Raw genomic sequence first — 26,900 nt, 5'->3', positions numbered from 1 at the left:
TTGAAATCGGTTTATAGGGTGAATTAGATATAGCCTCTAGAGAGAGATTTAGCAAATTTTATATTCGGTGTTGTGATTTGTAGGTTAAATCATAGAGATATGCAATTGGTTGTTAGAGTTCGGTCTTTTTTCAGCTTACCAGATGGGGGGTCCAAGTCATGGCTGCAAGTTAAAACTTTGCCCAGATAAATGTAGACAAAGGAATAGTTCATATTTTGCCCAGATAAATGATTTTGAGGGTCCATTGCAACATTCACCAACGAAACGTAGGTGTCACCCTTCTGTAAGAAATAGAGCACCCACAATTAAGAGAGCTAGAAATAATACAGCCATAAATGTGAGGCGCACTTCCACATCCAAAAAGAAGAGAGCCACATATGAGAGTGTAGGTGTTGATGAGGAGGCCATGTACTCTAACACACATTCACTTGTGGCAGCAAGTGAATAGCAGCTATGAAGACATGTTCTGAGTGCCATGAGCTAGGCCATACAGCTAAGCATTGTCAGGGAGGTCCCACTGCTAGTCAGAGAAAACTCTCATCTTCACAAAATGGACTAGAAGAGGAGAGTAGTGACCAAGTGTACCACAAACATCAAAGTGAGTGGTGGATTAGCACACTTTTTTTGCATATTAAGATCCCTTTATTCTTTGATTTACTATCAACTTGATCACTAACACAATTTTACTACCTTGAAGTGCAAGTGCTGCAAGAGGATGAGGAAAAGGAAGGGGAAGAGTAGGAGCAAGAGCAAGTAGAATAGGAAGGGGGAAGGGAGGAGGAAGAGCAAGAGGAAGAGAAGGAAGGACAGGGAGTTTGGCCGTATTGTTAAGTATAGATTCTTAAATGTGATGTTTGCCATTTGATTTGTATAAGCTCTCTACTACTTTGTTTTTGTTGGACTTGCATGTGGGAATATGATCTGGACATGATAGTACCCTTATTTGGATATGATGGAATGTGATCTGCTGCCTTTGGTGAAAATATATATATATATATATGCTATCGTGCTTTTGTTGGATATATATATATATATATATATATATGATAAATTTTATCTACACTCGCTTGTAGCTACTATCACTATCAGTATACCATCGTGCGTATGTTCACATACTCATTTATTACTTTGAGTATGTTCATATACTAATTTTAAGATACTTCAAAGGGATATGTACGAAAAGTTTCAAAAGCATCCCTATTTTTTAAATATATCATGATTATATATTAGTACTAGTATATAAAAATAAGTATGTCCATTTACTCCATGTATGGTCACATATTTAAAGTATATACCATCAAAGATGGTCTAGTATGATCACATACACCTCGTACATATCTTTCATTGGGTCAGTACGTCCTACATCATGATGTATCTCCTACATGTGTATCTCCTACATGTGTATCTCCTACATTGTAGCTACTTCTACATGTGTATCTCATAATATAGGACGTCTCTGACCCAATGAAAAGTATGTACAAGGTTTATGTGATCATACTAGACCATCTGTGATGGTATATACTAGTACTAAGGTATAATAATATATATTTAAAAAATAGGAATGCTTTTGAAATTTTTCGTATATATCCCTTTGAAGTAACTTAGAATAAGTATATAAACATACTCAAAGTGATAAATGAGTATGTGAACATACGCATGATGGTATTCTGATAGTGAGAATAGCTACATACGAGTATAGATAAAACTCGTCATATGCAAGTTATGTGCACTAGAAATTAAATGCATGTTGCGTCATGTTGCTGCCAAAATTTTAAAAAATTTATCTGATCATGTTTGAAAGTTATAAAAATCTGGTTTGAATTTTCTTAAGAGAATTCTTTTTACCTCTTTTATTTAAAATAAGGGTGAAATCACCAAATTCACATAATAGTAGGGCAAATCCGCAAGTGCAAATTGATCTTTTCAAAACAATTTTAACACCGTTAACTAGTTTTTACGGAATAGGAAAAAACCCTTCCTTCATTTAAAAAAATAGGGATAAATTCGCATAGTACAAAAAGTAGGGACAAAATCACCATTTCACCTTGAAATAGGGGCAAGAACGCCAAAGATTACAAAGACGAATCCTGCTCAAAAGTACCGAGAAAAGCAGGCCCAAAGGCCAGACCGGAGAAAAAGGGCACGTCAAGAGAGGGATTACAGATTACATGACAGGAAAACACTCCATTGTTCTAAACAAAGTTTATCCACAGGCCTTTCAAAAAAAAAGTTTATCCACAGGGGTAGTCACTCTGTTCCTCCAAAGGAGAAGGTCTGAGGAGCATCGGCCAAGAATCACATCATGCAAGGACTTGATTGAAGACTTTGGCATTTCTGCATCTCCAAACGTTCTACAGAAATCCTGTAAGAACAGTAGAGCGTATCTTCTCACAGGAACAACTCGGGTCAGGCAGATCAAATTTCTACAGTAGCTCAACCTGCAAGAGAGTAGAAGTGACACCAATAGAGTTCCAGAAACTCTGAGCACGCTGGCAGCCGAGAAAGAGGTGCAGAACATCCTCTCGCTGTCCGCAGAAGGGGCAAGCGTTGGTGTTTAGCCTGCTATGGTGTACCAACCAGAGGAAAGACTTGCAGCGAGAAGGCGCTTGCGAGTGGGATCCGATCACGGCGTCCTTCTCCTCCATCCGATCCGAGGGGGATCGGCGCATACGAGCGATAGGGTCCTACTCCTACCTCTCCACCACCACCACCAGCGGCGTCCCGTATCGATCCGCCTGCCGTGTCCGCGTGGGAGGTCGACCGCAAAGTCTCCTGGCGCTGGGATCACGCGGCACATCGCAGAGGCGTAGCTCCCCATACCGCAGGGTGGGGCAGCTGCCCCAGCTACCGGTGGAGGCGTTCAGGGCGGAGGAACGGCGAACTGGAGGTCGGAGGCGGCGAACAGAGCAGTCTGATGGCTGGAGGACTGCAGGAGGAAGATGAGTTTGTTTTGGGTTGCAAGCGGGTGTGTTCTCGGGTCCAAATAGATGGCCCAATTAATTTTTGGCCCACCGCAACATCAAATTCATTCGTTTTTTACCCACCGCTCGCTGCTTCGTACTCCAGTCGAATCGAACGCCACCCCTCCCGGCCTCCCATCCGGCCGACCCCGACGGGCGCCGCCGCCAAACCCTAACCGCAGCCATGGCATGCAGCTGCGCGGCCGCGGCGCCGTTCGCCGGTCTTGGCCGAGCGACGAGCCTGCGTTCAATTCATGGAGGAGGAGGTGGAAGAGCAAGGCTGCAAAGGGGCACCGGCGGCAGCATGCATGCTCCTGCTTGGGCAGTTGGGCTTGGCACGGCCAAGGATGTGGAGCGGCGCGGCCAGCTCAGGTAGCAGCTATTGACGGGGTGCAAGAGCAAGTTTGAGTGTTGGCTCTGGTTACAGTTTCCTCTGCCCCACCTAAAATGTTGGGCGAGCTACGCCACTTGACATGCCCCATCAGGAATGGCGCGCGCGGACACCGCCCATAGTGGGGGATGGCACGCTGGACGAGTAGCAGCAGCAGCAGCACACGGAACGGCGGTGATAGCGCCATGCCATCCGGCGCGCGCGGGTGTCAGCGCCGCATTCCCCCCAACAGCAGCGGCGAGGGCGAGGCCACTGGATAAGCGAGTCTCGTGACTAGAACGCTAGCAACCAGCAAGCCACGCACCGCCTCCAGAGAGTTCAGGGATCGGGAAAGCTCGCATTGGCCGGCCTTTTCGTCCTCATGAAACATGTGTTTTCTTGGGGAGGAGACATGGAACATGTGTGTTAAGATGAGACCCTATCAGCATCAGCTTCAGCTCGAGTGCTCGGCCATCATCACATTCACACGTCGTCGTCTCCGTCGCTGCGCCACTCGATATATTGCGAAAGGAAATCTTTGACCAACGCTCGCTCTATCCCTACAGTCTATCAGATCCTCCGATCCGAACCCCAGGCCCTCGCCGGAGGCGATGGATGGCACCGTACTGTGCATCGCCAACCACGCGCCGCTCGCGCCCATCAGCTTCCTCGAGCGCGCCGCGCTCGTCTACCCCGACCGCCCCGCCGCCGCGCCGCCGCGCAACTGGCGGGAGACCCGGGCTCGCTGCCTCCGCCTCGCCGCCACCCTTGCCGGGCTCGGCGTCGAGCGCCACGATGTGGTAAAATCTTGTGCCTGCCACGTCGCTTCTTCTTGTTTTTTTTTTTGAAACAAGCCACGTCGCTTCAGCTGGCATTTTTCGACACGCTCCACCTCCACCTGTACGAATCACTGGCAAGTGGCAACTGTGAGTGTCGTTGTTTTGCAGGTTTCTGTATTCGCGCAGAACATTCCTGCGTTCTGCGAGCTCTATTTCGGCATCCCCGTGGCCGGCGGCGTGATCTGCGCGCTCAACTCGCGCCTCGACGCCGGCATGGCGTCCGTACTCCTCCATCACTCCAAGGCCAAGGTGGTGTTCGTCGACTACGCGCTGCTTGACACCGCCCGAGAAGCACTCCGGCTCATGTCCGAAGCTGGAGCAAGGCCCCCCACTGTGGTGCTGATCAGAGAGGTCCTCGACGAGCCAACCGTTCCAGCTGGTCACCCGTACCTCGAGTACGAGTCCCTCCTGTGCAGCACTGGCGGCGGCTCGCCGGACTTCGCCATCCGGTGGCCGGCCGACGAGAACGAGCCGATCGCGCTGAACTACACGTCGGGGACGACGTCGCGGCCCAAGGGCGTGGTGTACAGTACAGCCACCGCGGCGCGTACCTCAAAGCCCTCGCGTGCGTGCTCCTGAACGACATGACGGCGACGCCCGTGTACCTGTGGACCGTGCCCATGTTCCACTGCAACGGCTGGTGCGTCGTCTGGGGCGTGGCGGCGCAGGGCGGCACCAACGTCTGCCTGCGCAAGGGGTCCCCGGCGGCCATCTTCGATAGCCTGGCGCGGCACGGGGTGACCCACATGGGCGGCGCGCCGACGGTGCTGAGCATGATCGTGAACGCCACGGCGGAGGAGCGGCGCCCGCTGCCCGGAGGGAGGCGGGTCACATTCGAGACAGGCGGCGCGCCGCCGCCGCCGGAGGTGCTGTTCCGGATGGAGGAGCTCGGGTTCGTGGTGATCCATTCGTACGGCCTGACGGAGACGTACGGCTCGGCGACGGTGTGCACGTGGAAGCCGGAGTGGGACGCGCTGCCGGCGGCGGAGCGCGCGGAGTTCAAGTCCCGCAAGGGGCTCCACCACCAGGGGCTGGAGGTGGACGCGAAGGACCCCGTGACCATGCGGAGCGTGCCGGCGGACGGGCGCACCATGGGGGAGGTGATGTTCCGGGGCAACACGGTGATGAGCGGGTACTACAAGGATGCCGCGGCGACGGCGGAGGCGATGGCCGGCGGGTGGCTGCGGTCGGGCAACCTGGCGGTGAGGCACGGCGATGGGTACGTGAAGATCCTGGACCGGTCCAAGGACATCATCATCTCGGGTGGGGAGAACATCAGCACGATCGAGGTGGAAGCGGCGCTGTTTGCGCACCCGGCCGTTGCGGAGGCGGCGGTGGTGGGGCGGGCCGACGAGTACTGGGGCGAGACGCCGTGCGCGTTCGTGACGCTCAAGGCGGCGCCGGCGACAGCGTGGGCGCGGAGGAGGAGATGGACTTCTGCCGGGCGCGGCTGCCGCACTACATGGCGCCACGGACGATGGTGTTCGTGGCCGAGCTGCCCAAGATGGCGACGGGGAAGGTGCAGAAGTTCACGCTCCCGGAGCGGGCCAAGGCCATGGGAAGCATCGCCCGCCCCTGCTCGAGCTCCAGCTCCAAGCAGGGAGGATCATCGGCCGTTGTCATCTCACCGGAAGCCCAGCCACCTAATGCTCCCCAGACAGCATGAGGAGCATGCAGTACCTCTACAGAGCAGCGGCTGCCAGTCTCTTCCCCTACATACTTCTGCCCTCGGCGTGCCTGCAGTAGAGCCACAGAAAGATCAGAAGGGATAACACCCATACAACTGGAACTTTCTTCAGAAACAACCTTGCCCATCAAAATGACACCTGTTGGTTGCAACTCTCTGATCCGAATTATTTCAGATGTTTAGCTGTGGTGGATTCAGTCTGAATTTGGGGAAATTGAACAAAGTATGCCAGCTTCAGAGCAGCTTAACCATGTGCAATGAAAGAAATAGCAACCATACTGTTGCAATTGTGAGGGAGCGTACCGCCATACATTGAATTTGACGATGTTCAGAAGATCAAAGTTTGTCAAAGAAATCGCTTCAAAGAAATAGCAGAATTCAGAACACTAGGCAGGTTTGTCAAAGTTTGATATGGTGGAGGTAATGCGATTGCTACTTTCGCATGGTAAAAGGATACAAAGAGGGCTGGACCAGCATAGGCTGAGGCAAATATATGAAGAAATGAATTGCAGGTACGTAGTAGTTGACAACGCTGGATCAAAGCTAATCCATAAGTGTCGTACGTTTCGTCAGAAACAAACAACACAAGCGGCGACGGCGAGAGGAGAGAAATTTAGCTTACATGGACAGAGATCAGCATCATCACGGACGTGCTGTGTTGCATAACATCAGAGGATGTGCGGTATCGACCAAGCTGCCATGGACGGATGCGCGAGCTCAAGCGCACGCGTCGCTGTTCGACGTGCTCGCTCTGCACCGATGCCCGACATGTCCAGGACTTGCTGCGGGGAGGGCTTGGATCCTGGGCTTGATGCTTCTGGTGGATAAGGGGATCTAAGCTCTCAGCTGGCATGGCGCTGAAGGTGGGAGGACAACGGCGGCAGGTCGTCGGCGGACGGGCCGGATCCTGGATGAGGGACAGCGCTGAATTCGTGACCGGAATGAGGGGGTAAATTGCAAATAGTCGGATCGCGATTATTAATCACATCCAAACTATGGGGCATTTGTAAATATATTGGGGGTATTTGTAAATATTTGAATCGCGATCCAAATTAGGGGTCTATTTGTAAATACTAGGGGTATTATGAAAATATATAATTGAGGTTGGGGCCTTTGTGAAATAAATACTTGGGGCTGGGGGGTGGGGGGGACATGGCCGCCGGCGGGCTCGTCCAGCCGGCCGCCGGCGGCGAACACTGTCCAACCCTAGGCGCTGCATCCTCTGCGAGCCACGCACGGCCCTAACTCCCTCGTCGGCCGTAGCAGAAGCTCCCGCGGAAGCCGGTGGAGAGCGCGTCGGCCATGGAGGGTGAGGGATTACGGATTAGGATTCAGACAAACTGCATCGCCTACAGGGTAGGCTTGCGGAGGCGGCCGGCGCAGCGTGTTCCTCTCCTTCGCAAGCTGCGTCCAACCAACGCAGTGCGGCAGAGGTGAAGGAGCAGCGCAGCGAGGGCCGAGGGAGAGCCCCAGCTCCACGGGAGGGCGAAGGGCGGAGAAGAAAGACGAAGCGGCAGCCACGGTCCCACTAGTCAGCGATAGCAGAGTGACTCCGGTTGGGCCTCGGCCTGTTGGGCTCGATCTGGCGTCAGTCCAGCAGAGGAGAGAAGAAGAGGGACTGAGCGGCCCGCCAATTCACACACGCACCAGGCTTCGAATCCGGAATGAATATGGGCCGGGCACCTTCCGTCTCCCAAAATCGACCGCGAGTCCGTCAGGCGAGCGCACAAGACATAGAGAGGGTGGGAGATGGCGGCGATGCTGCTGCCATCGGCGGCGCGGGTGTTCCAGTGGTAAAGCTCGTTTCCACCTCACCGTTATCTCCCACGAGACGAGATTCAGGCCTAAAAAAAAGTCTTACAATGCTTGAATTAGTGCTAGACTGCTAGTGGATGAATGATTGACATGGGATGGGAAAAGCCAGCAAGCCATATATACATGACATGCATGGGGTGCATATACAAATTTGAAAAGAGCTCATGATTATTCCCCCGCTTGGGCGACACGGGCAGGCGGAACGCCGCCACCGCCGCCCTTTCCTCCCTCGCTTCCCTCCGCTGCGCCACCACTCGAACCAGCGGCCAAAAGTCCGTGCGGCTCGCAAGGATGGCGGCGGCGGGGTGGCGCTCTTCTCCCACGCGTCCAGGCGGGCACGGCCACCTCGGCCGTTAGAGAGGGCAGCTTGTGGCGGCATCAGCGTGGGTGGCCAGATCCGGCGCCAGCGAGCGCGGATCCGGTGTCCCCGTGGCCGAATCCGCCGACGGGGGCGGCGGCAACAGCGTCAAGCGGGAGCCGAGTGCTGGCGCGGAGGCGTCGTGTGCGTGCGAGCGTGGGCGACGAGGCCCGGCGTGCAGGGGCTTGGCGAGGAGGCCGCGCGAGCGGGGGTCCGCGCGGGATACGGAGCTGCGCCGTCCTCGACGAGGTGGGCGCGCGGCTGCGGCGGGAGGCCAGGCAGGAGCGACGGTGCGGGTGGAGGCCAGGCATGAACAATACTCTGGCGGCCGGCGTGGCTAGATCCGGTGGCGGCAGGACTGGATCCGTCGCGGCAGAAGTGGAGTGGCAGCGGCGGTGGTGCGGCGGGCTGATGCTGAGGAGGAGCGGGAGTGGCGGTCCGGTACGCGCTGCAGGGGGCACTGCGGAAGGACCAGCGGCAGCGTAGTGCTGTGGCTGAGGGTGGCCTGTGCGTGGTCTTGCCGGCGGCGCCATGGAGGGGCGACTTGTGGCGGCCTGTGTGGGCATGCTAGCGGCACCATGGTGGCGTGGCTGGGGGCGTCAGGCCACCTACTGCGTTCGCTTGCTCCGGCGGGGCGATCCGGCCGAGCCAGCACGGCGGCGTGTGGCGAGCGCTTCTGAGCGACGAGCATAGCGAAGGTGGAGGTCAGCTCCATGGTGCATGGAGGCGCAGCGGCGGAGCCGCCCCGGATGGGCTACCGTGGCTGTGGTCCGGGGTGCCAAGCCATGTGCGTGTAGCGAGGGGTTGGAATGCTCCGGGCGAAAGCCCTTGCTGGCATTCTTGCTAGTAGAGTTGACGGTGGCACTCTAGGGCGTCACTTTCCCTGTTGGGGGCGTCATCTTGGAGCTAAAACCTTGTTGCATGGCTCTCTTTGGGTGAAAACCCTATCTAGATCCTGGATGAGCGACGGCGACGCCTTTTGGCATCGTGTCCTCTTTGGAGGCGTCGTCTCTAGAGATTCATCTGGCTTGAGGTATTTCTGGTCCATTGTTCATGGGCGGCATCGGGTGGTGGGCTATTCCGCCGTGTGGCAAGCTGAACGGGTGTTGCCGAGCCCTCGTGATGGCGTTCGCAGTCATGGTGGCGGCCGAAGGGTGTCGCATGTCTATCGGTTGTGGCTGCTTGAAGCGGACCACGGCGACTGGCGTTGCTTGGCACCTGTCAGTGGGGCACGGGACTGCGTCGAAGGACGGTGCTTGCTGCATCGGCATCATGGGATGACTTGCCTTGTAGCGGACCGCGGTGGGCTGCTCAGCTTGGCTGGGCTTTCCGGTATGGTACATCGTCGGAAGATACTGCAAGCGATGTCTTCGGCTTGCTGGCACGGCGGTGGAGGTCATGTGCGCGGGTGAACCATGTAGGTGAGGTCGGCCTGTGGCGGTGGCTCGGCATTGATGGAGATCTAGGGACCAGGGGCAACATCGCTCACCACTTTGATGGCAACAAAAGAAACAGAACTGTGGCGGGCATGGCGAGACCCCCGTGCGTGGTGATTCTTCGAGGCGACGAGAGTGAGGTCCAACGGCGGAAGTGGCGAGGCCCCCGCGCGTTGTGTTATTGTGGTGGCGACTGCAAGGCAGCCTTCTAGCACTCCATCAAGTGGAGGGTGGTGTTGCAGCGGCACAGCGGCAGAGGGTTTCGCATGGCGGTGATCTTCCTGGTGCGGTGCGGTCTGCATCTTTCGGTTCCCTATTGACGCAGGGTCACGTCTGGAGGTTCTGTGCGACTACGTGAGTGTGGATATTTTGGTGGGTGCTGCGAGCTCCGGTTTCTGCTGTGGTTGTCATGTGGAGTTTTCTCTGACCGGGCAGAGTTGACTTTGGAGACGAGTTGTGTGGGTTGTGTTGATACCCCGCTCCAACCAGCCTGAGTTGTTGAGTAGTGTTTGAGTTCGGCGTGCGTTGATGCCCCAATCCAACCCGCCGGTGCTGGTTCTGTGGTTTTTTTGCCTGGTTATGACCTTTCAGGGATATAATCTTCTAATTTTCTGCTATTGATATCAATAGAAACACACTCGTCAAGTGCTGTTCGTTCAAATATATATACACACACACATGACATTTGATAGAATTTGACTGAAGGGGCGGGTGGCTGATTAATTAGTTTGAATCTTAAACATGAAATGCAATTTTCTTCTCACATCGTAGTCCAAAATCAGTCCATGTGTCAACCCAAAAGGCAACTTTAGCCCCTGCGCCTAATCTGCATATTTTCAAGAGTTTGACAGTCTTTCCGTGTTGTTGGAGCGAGAAGAGAGCTTTGTTGTGCAGGTATGTACAGGTCTCTAACCTGAATCTCAGTTGGAGTACAAAATCCCAAGCCAGCAAGCAGGTTCGTGCATCCCGTTCTCCCTTCTCCTCTTCTCAGCTTGTCAAGATGTCAGGTGCTTCGATGGACCGTTTCTGCCCATTTTACACAGGTCGTAAAGTTTGCTGGAACAGCTGACATAAATTGCATCCGCATTTTACACTGGTCATAAAGTTTGCAGGCATTTCAACATTTTTAAGCACCGCCTTAGAAAAATGTAACTTGATGGCTCATCTGAGCACCTTTAGCATCTCAATATCTCATCTTATTGAGGGTGGAATAATTTCCACTCCTTTGTTTCTTTGTCTCAGCTGATGTACACTTGGCATAGATGCTCGTCGCCGGGGCTCGCTAATCCGCATGTGCAGGACTGAAGACAGCAAAAGACACCAAAAGTAGTCCCCCGTGGTCGTCCCAACCCCCCTCTTTGTCTTTCTACTATTTGAACACTTAGAGGGTGTTTTGTTTTTGAAACTAAACTTTAGCTCCGCCGCATCAAAAAAATCTTATTTAAAAATATTAAATAAAATCTAATTACAAAATTAATTGCAGAATCTCTATACTAATTCACGAGAAGAATCTAATGAGGTATATTAATTTATAATTAACGAAGGGTTTCTAATGAGATATATTAATTTATAATTAACGAAGGGTTACTGTAGCATAGATTAATTAGGCTCATTAAATTCGTCTCACGAATTAGTACTCATCTGTTCAAAAGATTTTGTAAACAGATTTTATTTGATACTTCTAGATGGCAAGATTTATGGGACTAAAGTTTAACGCTCGGGGTTTTAATCTACCCCCGCTCCATTCCCCTTCTACTACACACACCAAGTGGTTGTAAAAAAAATTACTTTCAGAACGCAATAGTCTTCTACGTGGCTGTAAAAAAAAAACTCGTTCGCCATGCATGCTACAACAAATTAGGATCGTTTAGTTTGCCAAAAACTAGACATACTTATTTTTAATAAAATCGGGAGATCGGGGTTCGCAGAAACAGATTTCAAACAACCAAGCCAAAACTACGATCCAACCAACCGCCTATATCCTAGTGAACGTTTTTTTTTTGGTTGAGGGCAAATCCTAAGTAAAAGTTTGCCATGGACGCGGAGATAATAAAATGTGAAGATACGGTAGCATGAAGTCTTCTACTACTACTAAAAAGAACGATTAGGATAAAAAATCTTGATGCAAACCTGACCTTCTCCTATGATCGCTCTGCCGTGGTACAATTCTATCCATTCGATCGAGTCATCCCCGTCCGTCCATGCTCTACCACCACCCGCAATCCCATGCCCAACCGCGCCGTACCTTTTACATTTTAGCTTTTTTAAAGAAAATTTATATTTAGATCTCTAGAAAAATATTGCGGTTTTGAATCCTGGGCAACACGTTTCGACATCGTGAGTCGTGGCGCCGAGGTTGCGGTCCCCGGTAAACGTGGCGCCAACATGGCAAAATGCTTGGTGCCATAGGTGCTAGAGGTGCTGGAGAGGTGCTAGAGGCCAAAGCTACGGGACTTGCTAAAAATGCAGCTGGCAATGGCTTTCCCTGAACTGTGGCAAACCGTACTTTGGAGGCTGACAAGGTGAGCGGGATCGGTATGTCCGGGATAGTGAAGGTAAAATTTTTTGCTCCTACAGTTTCATCTTTACCAGATGTGTGATCATATTTCTTATCATTTCTCTTATTCTGAGTCATGAAATTCTAACGTCCAAATGTTGCAGGTAAATTTGCTAGCCAAACCATAAGGTCATGTAGGTCCTAATTTGCTGAGAGTAGCTTAGAACATCAGCTTTTGCGCTTCAATGTAATTGCAACAGTTTTTTTTTATTATTGTCCTCTGTGTATTTTCATATGGCTTAAATTTCTATTCAACAACTCCGTTTTCTCATCCATGTATTGTTACTTTTTATGCTACACTTAGCAGCTCTTAATGTGGTGCTTCAGTTTTCAGTTTTTAAGCACTTCAAAGTACCACGTGGGCGTCAAGGAAGTAGGTGTAAGGGAATAAAGTTTGGCTAAAATTGTTGTCATTGTTATCGAAGCACACATGTTCCTTCCATCTCAATTGAAATATATGGAGCACTGTTTTCTATGGACTTTATTTGGTGCAAAACTAAATGGATCTATATATAAGAATTTTGGTGGTAGCAAATATTCCGATTGATTATTTATCCGAATCTGATGTTCTATTTTCGCATTTCTTAAAAAAATGGTTTGAAGATACTGCATACTCAACCATAAGGAGGTGGTGGCGAGGAGGCGTGGTTGACACCCATCGCTGAGTTATGTTATGTTCACACACCTCCAATAATTCATTTGCATAGTAGGCTCATGTACACAGAGCATGAATATTATTTAAGATAAAGTGTGTATCTATTGTTATTTACGTTACAAGTTACAGGTACTTCGTAGCATGAAAATTGTTGCTCATATAAGAAACTTATTTCATCCGTAGCAATGCACGGGTATGAACCTAGTCTTAATCCATAACTAAAGATTGCAGCTCGTAGCTTGGTCACGTCTGATGTATTTGACAGAAAATAAAATACTTTACGTTTACGATGATATGTTATGTTCACACATCCCCAATAATTTATTTGCATAGTAGGCTCATTACACAGAGCATGAATATTGTTTAAGATAAAGTGTGCATCTATTGCTATTTACGTTACAGGTATTTCGTGTTGCTCATATAAAAAATTTATTTCACCCGTAGCAACATTCGGGTATGAACCTAATTTAACCAGAAGAAACAATGAAGATTGCGTCAATTTCACATAACCACTTACCAACTCATTTTTTTACTGTGCATTTAAGCAATTTTAGCATCTTATTAAGCGGTGTAATTTACCATAATAATTAATTACTACAGTAGTGGGCTGGCCAGAATCTGCTGACATTAATTTCTCTTATTTTGTTTTTTCCTTTTTTTGTTTTGAGGGATGACTTTCTGCAATTGAACTAATGGAATCTCCGGAATCTTTTACGAGGCCGAGCGGCCTGACGAAACTGACCTCGCGCCGGATCCCCCCATAAAACCGCGCGGCGCCTACCTGCATTCCACACTAGTTCAGTCAATAGCCGTGACGCATTCATCGCACCGATCGAGCAGTGGCACGCGCCGAGCCCAGCACGGCGATCGTCACCGTCGACGCGCGCACCGGCGCCGCCGCGCGGCCGCGACGCGACCCGGCTTCATCCCGGCGAAGAGGAAGGCGGAAACGGAGATGGGGACGCCGTCGCCGCCGGACGTGATGGACCAGTACGCGGAGACGGCCAAGGAGAGGAGGCAGGAGGAGAAGCTCAAGAACCTCGACGACTGGCTGCCCATCACCTCGTCGCGCACGGCCAAGTGGTACTACTCGGCCTTCCACAACGTCACCGCCATGGTCGGCGCTGGCGTGCTCGGCCTCCCGTTCGCCATGTCGCAGCTCGGATGGTAGGCGACGAACCTTGCCCCTGATGATGACGCCTTTTAATTTCTTCTTCGATCTGCTGTTCGACATGTCCGATGAGAAATGACGATGGGCATCGATCGATTGCCGATTGGTTTGATGATGCAGGGGCCTCGGCACGGTGGTGATCGTGATGTCGTTCGTGATCACCCTCTACACCCTCTGGCAGATGGTGGAGATGCACGAGATGGTCCCGGGCAAGCGCTTCGACCGGTACCACGAGCTCGGGCAGCACGCGTTCGGCCAGCGGCTGGGTCTCTGGATCATCGTGCCGCAGCAGCTCATCGTCGAGGTCGGCACCGACATCGTCTACATGGTCACCGGCGGGCAGTGCCTCCGCAAGTTCCACGACCTCGTCTGCCAGGGCCGCTGCAGGGACATCCGCCTCACCTTCTGGATCATGATCTTCGGCTCCGTCCACTTCCCGCTCTCCCAGTTCCCCAACTTCAACTCCATCTCCGCCGTCTCCGCCGCCGCAGCCGTCATGTCGCTCACCTACTCCATGATCGCCTTCTTCGCGTCGGCGGTGAAGGGCGCCCACGCCGCGGCCGCCGCCGACTACGGGCTCAGGGCGTCCACCGCGACGGGGCGCGCGTTCGGTGTGCTCAACGCGCTGGGCGCCGTGGCGTTTGCGTACGCGGGGCACAACGTGGTGCTGGAGATCCAGGCCACCATCCCGTCGACGCCGGAGACGCCGTCCAAGAGGCCCATGTGGCGCGGCGTTGTGGTGGCCTACGCCATCGTCGCGCTCTGCTACTTCTGCGTCGCCTTCGGCGGGTACTACGCCTTCGGAAGCTTGGTGGAGCCAAACGTGCTCATCTCCCTAGAGAGGCCGCGGTGGCTTATCGCCGCCGCCAACCTCATGGTCGTCGTCCACGTCGTCGGCAGCTACCAGGTGTACGCCATGCCGGTGTTCGACATGATCGAGACCTTGCTCGTCAAGAAGCACAAGTTCACCCCGGGGGTTCGGCTGCGATTGATCGCCCGCTCCGCCTATGTCGGTGAGTCGTCGTTCTTGATTCTTGAACAAACACCTCATGATCTCACTGACAAGTTTCGATCATAACTACTTGATAATGATCAAACGCGTGTATGAAGCGGCGACGATGTTCGTCGGCATGACCTTCCCCTTCTTCGACGGCCTTCTCGGCTTCTTCGGCGGCTTCGGATTTGCTCCAACGACATACTACGTAGGACCCTGAGCTTCAATATTTCACTCTTCCCCTGAATGGTTTACTGATCGATCTGGTTTCATGATGGGTGTATGTGCAGATCCCTTGCATCATCTGGCTCATGCTGCGCAAGCCAAAGAAGTACGGCCTCTCATGGAGCATCAACATTGTAAGTTGAATTTCGGTCACACTGATCGATTGGCCTTTGATTGCTGATGGATTCGAGTCGTAGATCTGCCCGTGTTCTTACTGTTCTGAATCGCCGTGTTTTTGTTTGATCTATCAGATCTGTATCGTGATAGGAGTGGTGCTGACGCTCATCTCCCCCATTGGAGGCCTGCGGCAGATCATCCTTGACGCCAAGAGCTTCAAGCTCTACTCTTAAGCATCCAGGATGATATCTAAAGAGATGAGATGAGATGAGAAAAAGGGTGTTCTTTATGAGGGCAGACTATTTTTTTTTGTCTCGTTTTCATTTTCGTTTATCATTATATCACTACTATACTATGGCACCATCTATGTATCTGAAACAGAGTTATTATTACTATATCCAAATTATCAGGATGAAAATATTCTATTTTGTTGACGCTCGATTACGTTGTGGTTTTTTTTTCTTTTGAAAATAAGTACTTAACCTCTTTCACTCACTAGTGATTTGATGGGAGGGGATAGCAAAAAATCTGGTTATACACATATATAGGATTGGAGTAGGTTCTTCATCGACTTCCTTTTGCGATAGGACCACGTGTTACGCTGCAACGCATGGTGCTCAAGCCAAAACATGTGACTGTCTCCTTTCCTGACGTTTCTTGTTCCTATCACTTTCCATCATTTCTTTGTCATTCATGTGCCCTTGCTAACATCTTATATGAACTGAAATTACAAGAAACAAAGCTGTCTTCACCAATACAGTATCTGCGTGGCTACATGATATTGATCGCGTGCTTGACTGAACTGGTTGATCCAGTGTTAGCCTGCACTATCTTGCAGCTGATCCAACAGAAGAAATCCAGTGTTACCCTTCCGGATCCTCTCCTAATCAATACTCTTATTTGTTGTTGCTAATTCAGGGATATGCTTCGTTGTGGTGAGGGGCGAGTTCTCTTTCTCGTATGAATATAATTTGAAATGGAAAAGCAAGCAAATTGGTTCCATGGTCTAGCGGTTAGGACATTGGACTCTGAATCCAGTAACCCGAGTTCAAATCTCGGTGGAACCTTGTTTTTATGCTCCTTTTTTTGCTTTATTTTTTCGAGTCATACGGATTGCGAACCGCCATGCTGAGGCTTTAATTTACCTTTAATTCCAGCGAGCTGGCAGTGTTTATAAGAAATTCAAATCAGAGTCGCCAGCAGCTTTGAAAACGGACTGCCTCAATTTAACCTATTGTTGCTAGTTCGCCGGGCAGCTTAAATTTTTAACAGAACGTACACCTTTCGAAGACCCTCACAAGACTTTTGAGGTTTTTTTTTTCCCAAGAAGCTCTGTGGAACTGTATTTTTATTTGCAGAATCAACTATTCAAGGGCTGCCACGTGTTGTGGAACATATGAATTCCCTACGCCTTTTCTGGCTCATGACTACAACAGAGTTCAGTTGCCTAGCCTGTGAGCTTCATTTCAATGATCACATTTGCCACCAGCATTTATCTTGTCTGAGAAAACGGGAACTAGTGGTCAGCGACCATATCCAGGAAAAAAAATTTGTACAGACTCACCACCCACGCCTAAACTGAAATTAGAAGGAAAAGATTTTGTACAGACTCACGGCTAAACTGAAATTAGAAGATGCAGCACGATGAAAATGTGTTGTACAACGGAATAATATAGTTCCCACGGAAGATAATCAAACAATTTAGATCCAGTGTTTACACTCCGGAAGTGCCAGGCTACCAGCAGTAATTACTCCAGTAGGAGAATGACTAATACATTCTCTGTTAGGCAAGGAGTAAATTCCAGGCCAGTAAGTTACAAAACATACCTCGTCACTAACTTTTTTTTTCTCTCCACTGAAGCAGTAAAAATGAAAGGCACCAGCACAACTCTACATATACAACAAACAAAATTGCACATTCAGCGGATACAAAGTACAAAGACGAACGAAAAGGGAGCAGAGATGACATGTAAACAATTGTACACCAAGGAGCTAACTATTTATTTCGCACTACAGGTTCTGTCAGCACAAAACCAGACGATCATGCTGGGCTGCCATCTTCGTGGAGCATGAATACAACAGCAGCAGCCAACAAGACTAGAAATGACACAAAAATATATTTCCGGTTCAGTAGTGATGGCTCTATGGTTCGCACTGTCTCGTGAGTGTCATCCAAAGAGTAGTCATCCTCCGAAGTGGAGACATGCTCTGCTGAAGTGTGCGCCTTAACTTCATCCTTGTAGAGAAGATCTGCTGGTTTCTCCGCCTAGATACAACATGGAAACAAGTTATGTTCTTGACATGTGCGAAGAGTTCAAACAACTCTCTAGTCCAACCAAATGCAAAAAGCTACAATGCAAGAAGTGGCATAAGGGATCCAAAATGCGCATGTGTTGGCAAGTCAAAGCTTCATTTACCAACGCAATACACGTGACTCTTTCCTAAGACTAATGCTTTACATTCAGAAAATCAGATGTATAATGCATGTATAATATGATGCAAGGTACTGATGGTAAGAAGAATACAAGAACAACTCATTTCAAATACATCTGATTTCTTCTGAAGGACAAACTGCAAACAACTAATCAGTCTGGAAGCAACGGCATATGTCTCAAAAGGAAAAAAAGAGTGTTTTTGAACTACTACAATTATATACATATTGGAACAGATATAAGACAGAAAAAGAAAAGGTTGCAAATCTCCATGTTGGTTTACCACAGAGTAAATGTTAAAGAACATTTGATGCATGCAGTAAATATAGATTTAAACCAAGACTTCAGCTGTTAAGAGTAAAAAGAAATTTAACTGCCTGCATTCTGTAAATAACAGTGTGACTTTGCCCAGAACAAGTACTAAGGAAGCATATCTAGATAGCCAAATCCCAACTCTGCTTCAGATGTACTCGAACTCAAGCCAAACCCAATCCAATGAATTTTAGTTACAACAGTTTTTATCTGCATTTGTGCTCTACTCGGAACAAGATATGAGACATAACAATAAGTCACCTCAGTTTGTGATGATGAAGAATCTGGAAATATTTCCTCAGCTTTTTCAGGGGACTGAAGTTCAGTTTGTTTGGCAGTAGCCTTTTTACTCACTTGCGCGCTAACATTAACATGCTCTTTGTACTTCTGGGCCAATATGTTGTTCTTCTTTGTTAATGTAGCAATCTGCAACAATTAGGAAGGGAGCAAACAGCATATTAACCCAGCTATATTATAAGACTTTATAATCATGCAAAAAAGTTTCAAAACACACAATTGAGATCACAAAACCTGTTTCAAATGGATATGACTAAGAAACATTATTGGCATATGGGCTGTATACATAACAAACTATATCATATATAGAGAACTGGCAAGCTATTGCTAAAAAGTATAGAGAACTGGCAAGCTATTGCTAAAAAGATAACTTGCCAAATTAACCATTTGAACAAAACTTGTTCCTTAAGATTTAAGACACTAGGTAGAATATAATTCCCACAGTATTTTAGCTGAAGCATCTGGTGACTTTTCCACAAAGTTGGCATATAAGATGTTCTTTGTCGGAAACGTGAAGTTTGAGCCCTGGAGAGCATAGGGAAGTCATGGACTTCTCCATGTTCCAAATTTTCATATGGCTTGCCATCCATAATAGGTGCTGCACGGCAGATAGATTGGCATGTCTCGGGTTGCCACACCCCCAGTTGTGCCCGTTATGTGACCAAGAAGAAGAAATGATTACTTTCCTTCTGGCTGGCTGTGTGTTCACAAGACAGGTGTGGTTGACACAATCACACGGCTTCAGAAAGCAGGACTTTTGGAGTTCTTGCTGAGCAAGATGATGAGTTCAAAGTGTGGTGGCGAGAGGCAGAAAGGGCCCTGGACAAACCTGAGACAGAAAGTTTTCAATTCACTAGTGATCCTAGGATTTTGGTGGATTTGAAAACACTGTAACAACTGTTTCTTTAATGGAGCCTCTCCAAGTGTGCAACTTGCCCTGCTGAGATATTAGACAAGGCTAGCCTACGGTGCATTGCAGGAGCAGAAGGGCTGAAGGCCTTGCTGCCTTGATCGAGCCGTTTAGGTCTTAGGTCATGTGTCATTACTTTTCCTGCTGCGTTTATGTAACTTTCGTTTCTGTGTGAGGTCTCCCCCTTTTTTTTCTTTTTTTTTCGCTCACCTAACCTGTATTTGGGAAACTTTCTTATCCACTGTATTTACCAAAGTAAACTAATATAAATCATAAACTGAGAAAATTGTGTTGAAAAATACCCTTCGAACGAACCAAGGCATTTATCAATACTTCAGTACTCGCAGAAAATAAGGTATACAATAGCGCGCCAGCTTTAAATCTCAAGATTCTTCAACACAAAGCTAACAAAGTGATATCAAATTGATAATTTGGGGATCATGTGTTGTCGACCCAAATATGCAGCAGCTTGGACAGCATGTATAACCAATGCCTAAGTCACATGAGTGCAATCCATAATCTTATCTTCAACCCCATGTAGGTATCTGCTAATAAAGAGAATCAAACGCTCCTAAAGATACATACAGATCTGTCCAAATATGGGATAGCCTACCAAATGCAGTTCTAAAACAAATTCTTGCCTTGCTAGTGACCATATGGTTTCTGCATCCACCCTACTAACCTCTAAATTTCTAATCCATAAGACAAATCGATATAGCGTCCAGCACACAGAACTCATATGTTCCAATACAAGAATTCTTCTGAATCAAGAACGCATAGTATGGATTCGAAACTACATTACCACAATGTATAGATGCGTATACAGAAACAACAATAAATATGATACCTATAGTTTTTTTTCTGAAAATGCGTGTGTGCATATACCTGAAGATGAAGCCGTTCTCTTTCCAGTGCCAGTTTTCTGACCAAATCAGTAATGATTTTAGTTCTGATACCAATGTCCTTGGCAGTAGACAACTTTGCACGGTTGGCTTCACGTAGCAAGTTCTCTAGACTTTCTACTCGACCTCTTAGAAATGCTAGCTCTTCACTAAGTTCTAAATTTGTGTCTGTCAAAAGTGTGCACTTTGATTCAGCACTCTCAGCTCTAGTTTCAGCTTTTAAAACTTTGCCCTTCAGATCTTCAATCATATGTTCCATATCAGACATTGTTGATTTTAGCATACCCTGCTGTTCAACAATGGCATCAACTGCTGCCTTTGCATGCTCTAATTGGGTATTTGACTCTTTAAGTCTCTTCTCCAAAAGGTTTACTTTATCTGACTTTTCGCTTTTAAGAGCACTTAGCTCCCCATTAAGCTCTATATTAGCTTGAGTTAGCTGCATACACCTTATTTCAGCATTCTGTGCTCTACATTCGACTCGAGAGACATCATCTTTGAGATTCTTAATTGTATTTTCCAATGTGCTCAGCTCAGAGTGCAATGCATTTTGCTCCTCCTGGCTTGTTTCTGCTGATTCCATTGCAGATTGCAGTTGTGAATTGGATTCTCTCAACTGTTTTTCTAATTCCTGGATCCTATCCTGCAGTGATATTGAATCAGCTCCAACTTTGTTGCTCTCTTGTTCCATCTTATCAGGGCTATTTTCCAGAACAGATAGTTTTGTCAAGCTTTGTTCTAATTTTGACTTTAGATCATCTTCCCTACATTTTTGCGCACTTAAATGGAACTCCATGGTATTAAGCCTATTCGCAAGTTCCTTTGAAGTTCCAAAAAGTAGCTCAGAAGCATTTTCTGCTTCGAACATTCTACCTGAAACTGTTTCAGCTGATTCCTCCAGGAAATATATTTCCTTTTCCTGATGATGGAGCTTCAGCTTGAGATCTTCTATGACAGTTTTTGAATCAGAAAGCTTCTTTTCAAGATCTAGCTCACTTGCTATGGATTGTTCCAACATATGCAAAACATTTCTGTGTTGATCTTCTGTCTGCATACCAGTTTGATATGACATGTGGCCATTTTCACATCCAACACCTTCAACCCCTGTAGACATGCAGTTAGATAAGGACAAAACTGATTCATTTACAACCAATCGAGAAGTGAGTATTTACCTTCCGTCTCATGGAAAAACTGTATGGCTTTCTCAAACTTTGCAGACTCATTCCTAATATCAGCAATTAGCTCTTGCATCTGCTTCAAGGTCACCGTAGCAGCATCCAGTTTAGCTTTGACCTTGCCTCCGGACTCTTCCTCAAAAACCCTATGCTCTATACTTTTGATATCAGCTTGAAGAGAACTGATCAAGTTGGTTAACTCCTTGACTTCTGCGTCAAGAATACCATACAAGATGTCCAACTCAAAAGCATTCTCCGCTGTCTCGGAAGAAACAGATTCATCTTCGAATGTAGCAGGCTCGAAGTCGGTAGCTCGCCGAGCTATTTCCATGACCAACATCTCCAAGTTTAGTAATTTCTCAGAGGCAAAAGCAAGATCAAGCTCGACCCTAGTGAGGATTTCTACATTGCTTCCTCCAGTGTTCATTGCATCTCCATATGTCAGGGCGCCTCCATGGAAATCGCTATCATCTCTGTTGATCACAGTATCCATAATTCTCGCCGTGCCTCCTGCTCACTGAGACACAGGAAGGATGTGTTGCTCAAAACAAAACGACAAATTTAAAAACATTGACAAAGAAGAAAAAAACATAGACCTAATTCAAGGGCTGGCCAAGGCCAAGTATAGGACATGGGTGTACATATTAACCCCCCCCCCCCTAATTTTTGCCTAAAATCAAAGTTAGTGGGTACAATACATGTATATATGCTGGTAATTGGGTCAGGTCTGAATTGGGATGCTGGGTTCCGCAAAGCAGTAAAAGGGAAGGGAAAGGAAAGGGAGGGGCGGCGTACCTAGTGGATGATCTTCGCCAGCGACGCGCAGATGAAGACCACGCCCAGTCGCCGCCGCGCACCAAGCGCTGCTGCTGCCGGGAGGGACCGGGACGTGAGATCGGATCGAGGGACAGAGGATAGTTGGGGAAAAGGAGAGGAGGAGGCAGCACTTCGCCTAGCTCGACTACGCCCAGCTAGCCCCCGTCCAGGCAATAGCTCACGGAGGCTTGGCCCTGTTTGGAACGGAGGCTTTTCATAGGAATTTCGAAGGAAAATATTCCTCTGTTTTTGCTGACGTCATGGGCGTTTGGAATGGAGGCACACGCAGGTCAATTCCCCAGGAAAGGATCGGTTTCTCTCACAAAACGCAGGAAATAAAACACCCAGTCCGGGCTCCGGTTTGGCGGAAGCCCGAGGCAGAGCGAGCGAGACGGAGATGCATTTCAACGGTCTGAATCCAATTAGGTGGAGACAAGAGAACCAGATGGATTAGGAAAAAGAAAAAAGAAATCGCCTGGAGAAACGATGAGTGCCTGCTTGCCGAGTACATGGATAGAGTGTGGTTTCTCCAGGCGGAGATGGCATCAGAAGCCTGCCGGTGACTGATGAGCAACGATTCATGGGTAGAGTGGTCTCGAGTACATGACATATGGCAACATGACACGTCGAAACATGGCGTTTCGTTAGATAGCGTTGACACCAACGGTCTCGATCTAAACATTATATTTTTCTTTGAAAGAATAAACAATATATATATATATATATTCATATGATCAAGTTGGTAGAAATTGAACGATACATGTCAGTAGTGCCAAAATGTACTCTCTTTAAAAAGTATAAGAGCATCTTTCCCCATTCCAATAGCAGTAGCACTCTGATCAGTCCCCCATAAGACAAACAATTGATGAATCACAGGAACAGACAGTTACACATTTTACAATGGTGAGTTGTACCTACAAAATTTTCTTTCTATGCAAGGATCTGAGCTCTATATGTTGATATACCACCTATACCATCAGATACCGATATGTGTCACAGTAGTTACCAGTTAACAGCCAACAAAAATGATCTGTCTAAAATATCAAGTTGTCATTTGATTCTACAACGATCTAGCTGCATTAGAAATAGAGGCCAGCAATTTGTTTCGTGTGTGCTGTTCAGAGCTAGGGGACTTAATAACAAAGGAATGCACAACTGTACCATCGTTGGATGTGACCTTTGATTCACCTATTTTGACTTCTGCCTCTTCAAATGCTTGGAGGACCTTCTTTATTGGATGGTTATCTATTTGTGACACTACTCGAACAAGAACCTCACCATGCGCCACCTGGATATCTACGTCGGGCCTGGTTGTTTGCTCATCGGTGTCTACCTTACCAAGCTCCAAGAGCTTCTCACGCTCTGCTTCCATCTTCTCTAGCTTCTTCTTGAGATCAGTTATATGTGTTACAGCATCTTCCAGAATGGATGCTTTATCCATTTTTGAGATGTTGGGCACAATGGCTCTCAGAGCACAGAACCGCTTGTTGAGCTTTTCCCTCCTTTGGCGCTCAGCCTCAACATGGCTAAGTGGTTGCTCCTCCCTCCCATTCGTTGATTTCCTCTCCCTTTTCCTTGGCTGCCGGTCCTCCCTTTCATCCTTAAAAAGGCCGTCAATATCACCATTTCCCCCATCCAACATTGCTTTTTGTGAAATCAAAACACCAAACTTGGAACTGGACCCTACACGAAAATCTATTTGCATTGGTCCCCGGGGCTGAAGTGGTTGTTGGGTCAAGATCTGCTGTGGCTTCTGAAGCTGAAATGAGCTTACTCCGGTGCTAGGAGCAGATCCATCGCCGATCTGTTTAGTCTCACTTGTCACAACTAAGATGCCATTGCCAAACTTCTGCTGATGAGAATTTAGGCCTCGAGCTTGACTCCATGTGAAATTCTGTAGACCTTTCCGGAGATTGGGTAGCAACATGCAGTCACCACCGCTGCTCTTCTGTTCATCCCTTGAGCCTCCATCCACCTTTGATGGGTCAGCTGCTTTGATGGCTGAAGGTTGGCTGATACTCAAATCCTTCCCAAAAATCTTTGTTGAACCTGGTGATATTTGAACAGAAATATTATCTTCATGCTTCTCACTTGCTGTGCTGGTACTGTGTGTCCCAAGAAACAAGGACCTTATAGTTTGCAGAGCTTCAGCACTCTCGGATACGTTCTGGATTGAGCCTACCTCAAGTACACCAGCTTTGAACGGCACTAGCACAATAGTCTTAAATCCCGCAGCATTTGCAAGGAATCCCCGGTAACAATAATTTGCTGGGAATACTTTGAGGTCATTGTTTGGAATCCAAAGGGGTTTGCCTGCAGCAAACACTTTCCCAGGACCACCAACATGACGTGGAAATGAAAAATACATAGATGCTAGAAAGAATATCTCTGTGTCAGTCACCTGGTCAATTCCAGGGGCATAATCCTCCTCATCTGCCCCAGCAAATGCTGTGTGCAACCTCTGCAGCACCCGCTTCCGAACCCTCTGTCTAGTCACTGAAGATGCATCACCAGCCCCAACAGAAGTAGCAAAGCCGATCTCGCCGTCATGGGGTTCACGGCAAGATCCATCACCCCAGCCAAGAACAACAGCACCAGACTTTGTGCGTGCGAGCTGCCAGAAGATGGCATAGTTCCAACGAAGGCTCTGACCATCGGCCTCAACCAGGTTATGAAGTTTACTTTGCAGATCTGCCAACACAGATGCTGCTACAAGACCTTCAGATATGGCACCACCACATTTTGTCAGATACGTGAAAGCATCCAAGCCCAGAACGGAAGCACAGAGGACTTTGTCTTCCTCATTCCAGAACCCTCCAATGCTTACCTCCTTGATCTCTGTCTTCATCAGTGCATTGCCTGCTCAAAAGCACTATGAGTCAGGTAAAAGGAACAATAAAATCATAACAATTCCTACATTAGATGGCTAACCTAACAATTTGAAAACAAAAGTAGCGTTGCTGCAAGAATGCGCTTCCTTTTTCTTTCCACAAGGAATGCATTTTATCAACCACCTACAACACAAATGATAAAGTGGTATAACTTCAATTTGTGGATACTATATGTACACCAGACACATTAGGAGTAGAAAAGGATTCTACTTTTGTTTTGAAGCGCTCTTAGTTCAGTTTGATAGAACAAGGGTCTCCAAAACCCAATGCCATAGGTTCAAATCTTATAGACTTGGATTCCATCCATCCTATGTCAAAACAGAGCAAAACAACTTAAAAGAAAGAATTGGAACTCAAATCTTAAAGAAAGACTGCGCACAGACTTAATCTGAACGACAGGTGGAACTTCCCTCATTCCTCTTGGACTGATTTAGGTCCAATTGGAATTGGTCCAATTGAAGGTTGAACAAGCAATATGCTCACTCCGTCATGTATATTCAGGATTAAACATGCATAAATAGAACTCTGCTTATTTCTGAATTAATGGAAGTTTTGACCACAGTAAATGTTTCAGTATCTCACATCATGATTACAGCAGTGATTCAATCATTGCTGCACAAGAATCCATTTGAATTTACGTTTGGGACCAGATTAGAATGGATTCGATAGTTCAATTCTGGTGCTCATTTCATAAAGAAAGACTAGATATATCAAGTAGATTGCGTAAATGCTGGAAAAAAATGCAGATAGATATATCAAACTTTGCGAAACTACATGTCTAACGGGCCTTATACAAAAAAAAATACAGTTTTTAGCGAGCAAACTACGAGAAACTACATGTTTTCCTAAGGTCCGACATGCCCGGTTCTCAGCACAGGAATTCTTTGATAGAACCATTGAATCTTACTTTTCGTTATAGTTTGGTCAAATCCATCCCTCGCTACGGAAAACTGTAAAATGACACTAGTAAGCGCCTAAACTAAGAAGCGAAATTACTAGTAATTACAAATGTGAAAAATCCAACCAGGAATTCCAGACTAGTCGCGCATGCTCGGGTCCGCAGGGGCCGATAACTTTTGCAAAATAACGAAGCCAGTGGGTACAATACATGTCTATACTGGTAATAAATGGGCCAGATCCGAATACAAGGACCTTACATTTGGGGTGCTCGGTTTCGCACAGCAATAGCGCAGGGGAAGGGGCGAGCGTACCTGGTGGATGCTCGTCGTCGGCGAAGGGCTCGGTGACGACCTGGCGATAGGCGGCGCCGCTCGGCGAGTCGTCGTCGCCAGGAAAGAAAGGCCACGAGATGGAAAGGGCACGGGAGGTCAACGGGAGAGCGAAAAAAAAGTCGAGGCGGCGATCGGGGCGACGATGATGATTGGCTTGGATGTTTCGGCAGGATGGCGACTCCTCGGCTGGATCTACACGACTACAACCTTCTCTTTTCCTCCACGCTCCAGTGTTGGACCGCTGGGCCTTTTTCTAAGTGGCCCGCCCATTGGCAGCTCTACTCTTTACAGCCGCGGATTCTTTTTCTTTTTGCGGATTCATGTATCTATCAGACATCCGATTTTTACGATGAAATTGGTTTTCCATGCAGAGACTTTCACCTTTTACTTCGATTTATTTTACGGCAAAGTCCAGTTTTTCCTATTCTCTGTTTTTAGTGATGATAGATTGCAGACCTGCATTGCTTAGACTGATCTCCAACCGATATTCTTCGAGTGCATTCGGGATCTCGTTGCTAGAACCTAGCAGCGAGTGGTTTACCGCAGTCTTCGAAGCCTTGCGTGCACACGGCGTTTGCATGTTCTATTTTTTTCAGTGAAACTTTTAAACTTCTGTTGATGACTGACAATTCATAAAAGAAGAATTTTTTAAAGTTCTTGGGTATAGTTTTATTTTTTTATAGCGTTTTGTTTTAAGCTGTCCTTTTGTAATGGTTACTATTTTAACTTTTTAGTAAATACTCCATCCG

At 47.9% G+C, this 26,900-nt stretch overlaps 3 protein-coding genes, 1 non-coding gene and 1 pseudogene across 6 annotated transcripts; 3 read left to right on the top strand and 2 right to left on the bottom strand.

The window, feature by feature from the left end:
* Positions 1-3,887: 3,887 nt before the first annotated feature.
* On the top strand, positions 3,888-6,960 carry LOC112884488 (annotated as a pseudogene).
* Positions 6,961-13,488: 6,528 nt separating this feature from the next.
* On the top strand, positions 13,489-15,574 carry LOC112886751 (lysine histidine transporter 2-like). Its single transcript, XM_025952734.1, has 5 exons — positions 13,489-13,844; positions 13,969-14,861; positions 14,959-15,050; positions 15,133-15,201; positions 15,319-15,574. Exons 1-5 carry the CDS (start codon positions 13,633-13,635, stop codon positions 15,415-15,417), a joined length of 1,365 nt encoding a protein of 454 aa, XP_025808519.1. The 5' UTR covers positions 13,489-13,632; the 3' UTR covers positions 15,418-15,574.
* Positions 15,575-16,179: 605 nt separating this feature from the next.
* On the top strand, positions 16,180-16,251 carry TRNAQ-CUG. Its single transcript has one exon. It is a non-coding gene; the product is annotated as a tRNA-Gln (tRNA).
* A 601-nt stretch (positions 16,252-16,852) lies between these two features.
* LOC112884628 (WPP domain-interacting tail-anchored protein 1-like) lies at positions 16,853-22,224 on the bottom strand. Its single transcript, XM_025950080.1, has 5 exons — positions 22,008-22,224; positions 21,210-21,729; positions 20,021-21,141; positions 18,190-18,354; positions 16,853-17,450 (listed from the first exon to the last, which is right to left on the bottom strand). Exons 2-5 carry the CDS (start codon positions 21,703-21,705, stop codon positions 17,226-17,228), a joined length of 2,007 nt encoding a protein of 668 aa, XP_025805865.1. The 5' UTR covers positions 21,706-21,729; positions 22,008-22,224; the 3' UTR covers positions 16,853-17,225.
* Positions 22,225-22,795: 571 nt separating this feature from the next.
* On the bottom strand, positions 22,796-26,340 carry LOC112884629 (transcription factor bHLH13-like). Of its 3 annotated transcripts, XM_025950082.1 has the most exons (4): positions 26,131-26,340; positions 25,130-25,227; positions 24,960-25,042; positions 22,796-24,887 (listed from the first exon to the last, which is right to left on the bottom strand). In XM_025950082.1, the coding sequence occupies exon 4, from the start codon at positions 24,874-24,876 to the stop codon at positions 23,089-23,091; it is 1,788 nt and encodes a 595-aa protein (XP_025805867.1). In that variant the 5' UTR covers positions 24,877-24,887; positions 24,960-25,042; positions 25,130-25,227; positions 26,131-26,340; the 3' UTR covers positions 22,796-23,088. The 3 variants fall into 3 exon arrangements, with proteins under 3 accessions (XP_025805867.1, XP_025805868.1, XP_025805866.1); XM_025950083.1 differs by lacking the exon at positions 25,130-25,227; XM_025950081.1 differs by lacking the exons at positions 24,960-25,042; positions 25,130-25,227.
* Between the last annotated feature and the right edge of the window lie 560 nt (positions 26,341-26,900).

Source organism: Panicum hallii, chromosome 3, assembly GCF_002211085.1.
Source record: "Panicum hallii strain FIL2 chromosome 3, PHallii_v3.1, whole genome shotgun sequence".
NCBI classification, from domain to species: domain Eukaryota; kingdom Viridiplantae; phylum Streptophyta; class Magnoliopsida; order Poales; family Poaceae; genus Panicum; species Panicum hallii.
Note: the sequence above shows the minus strand (reverse complement) of the source record. Positions and strands in the feature narration are given on the sequence as shown.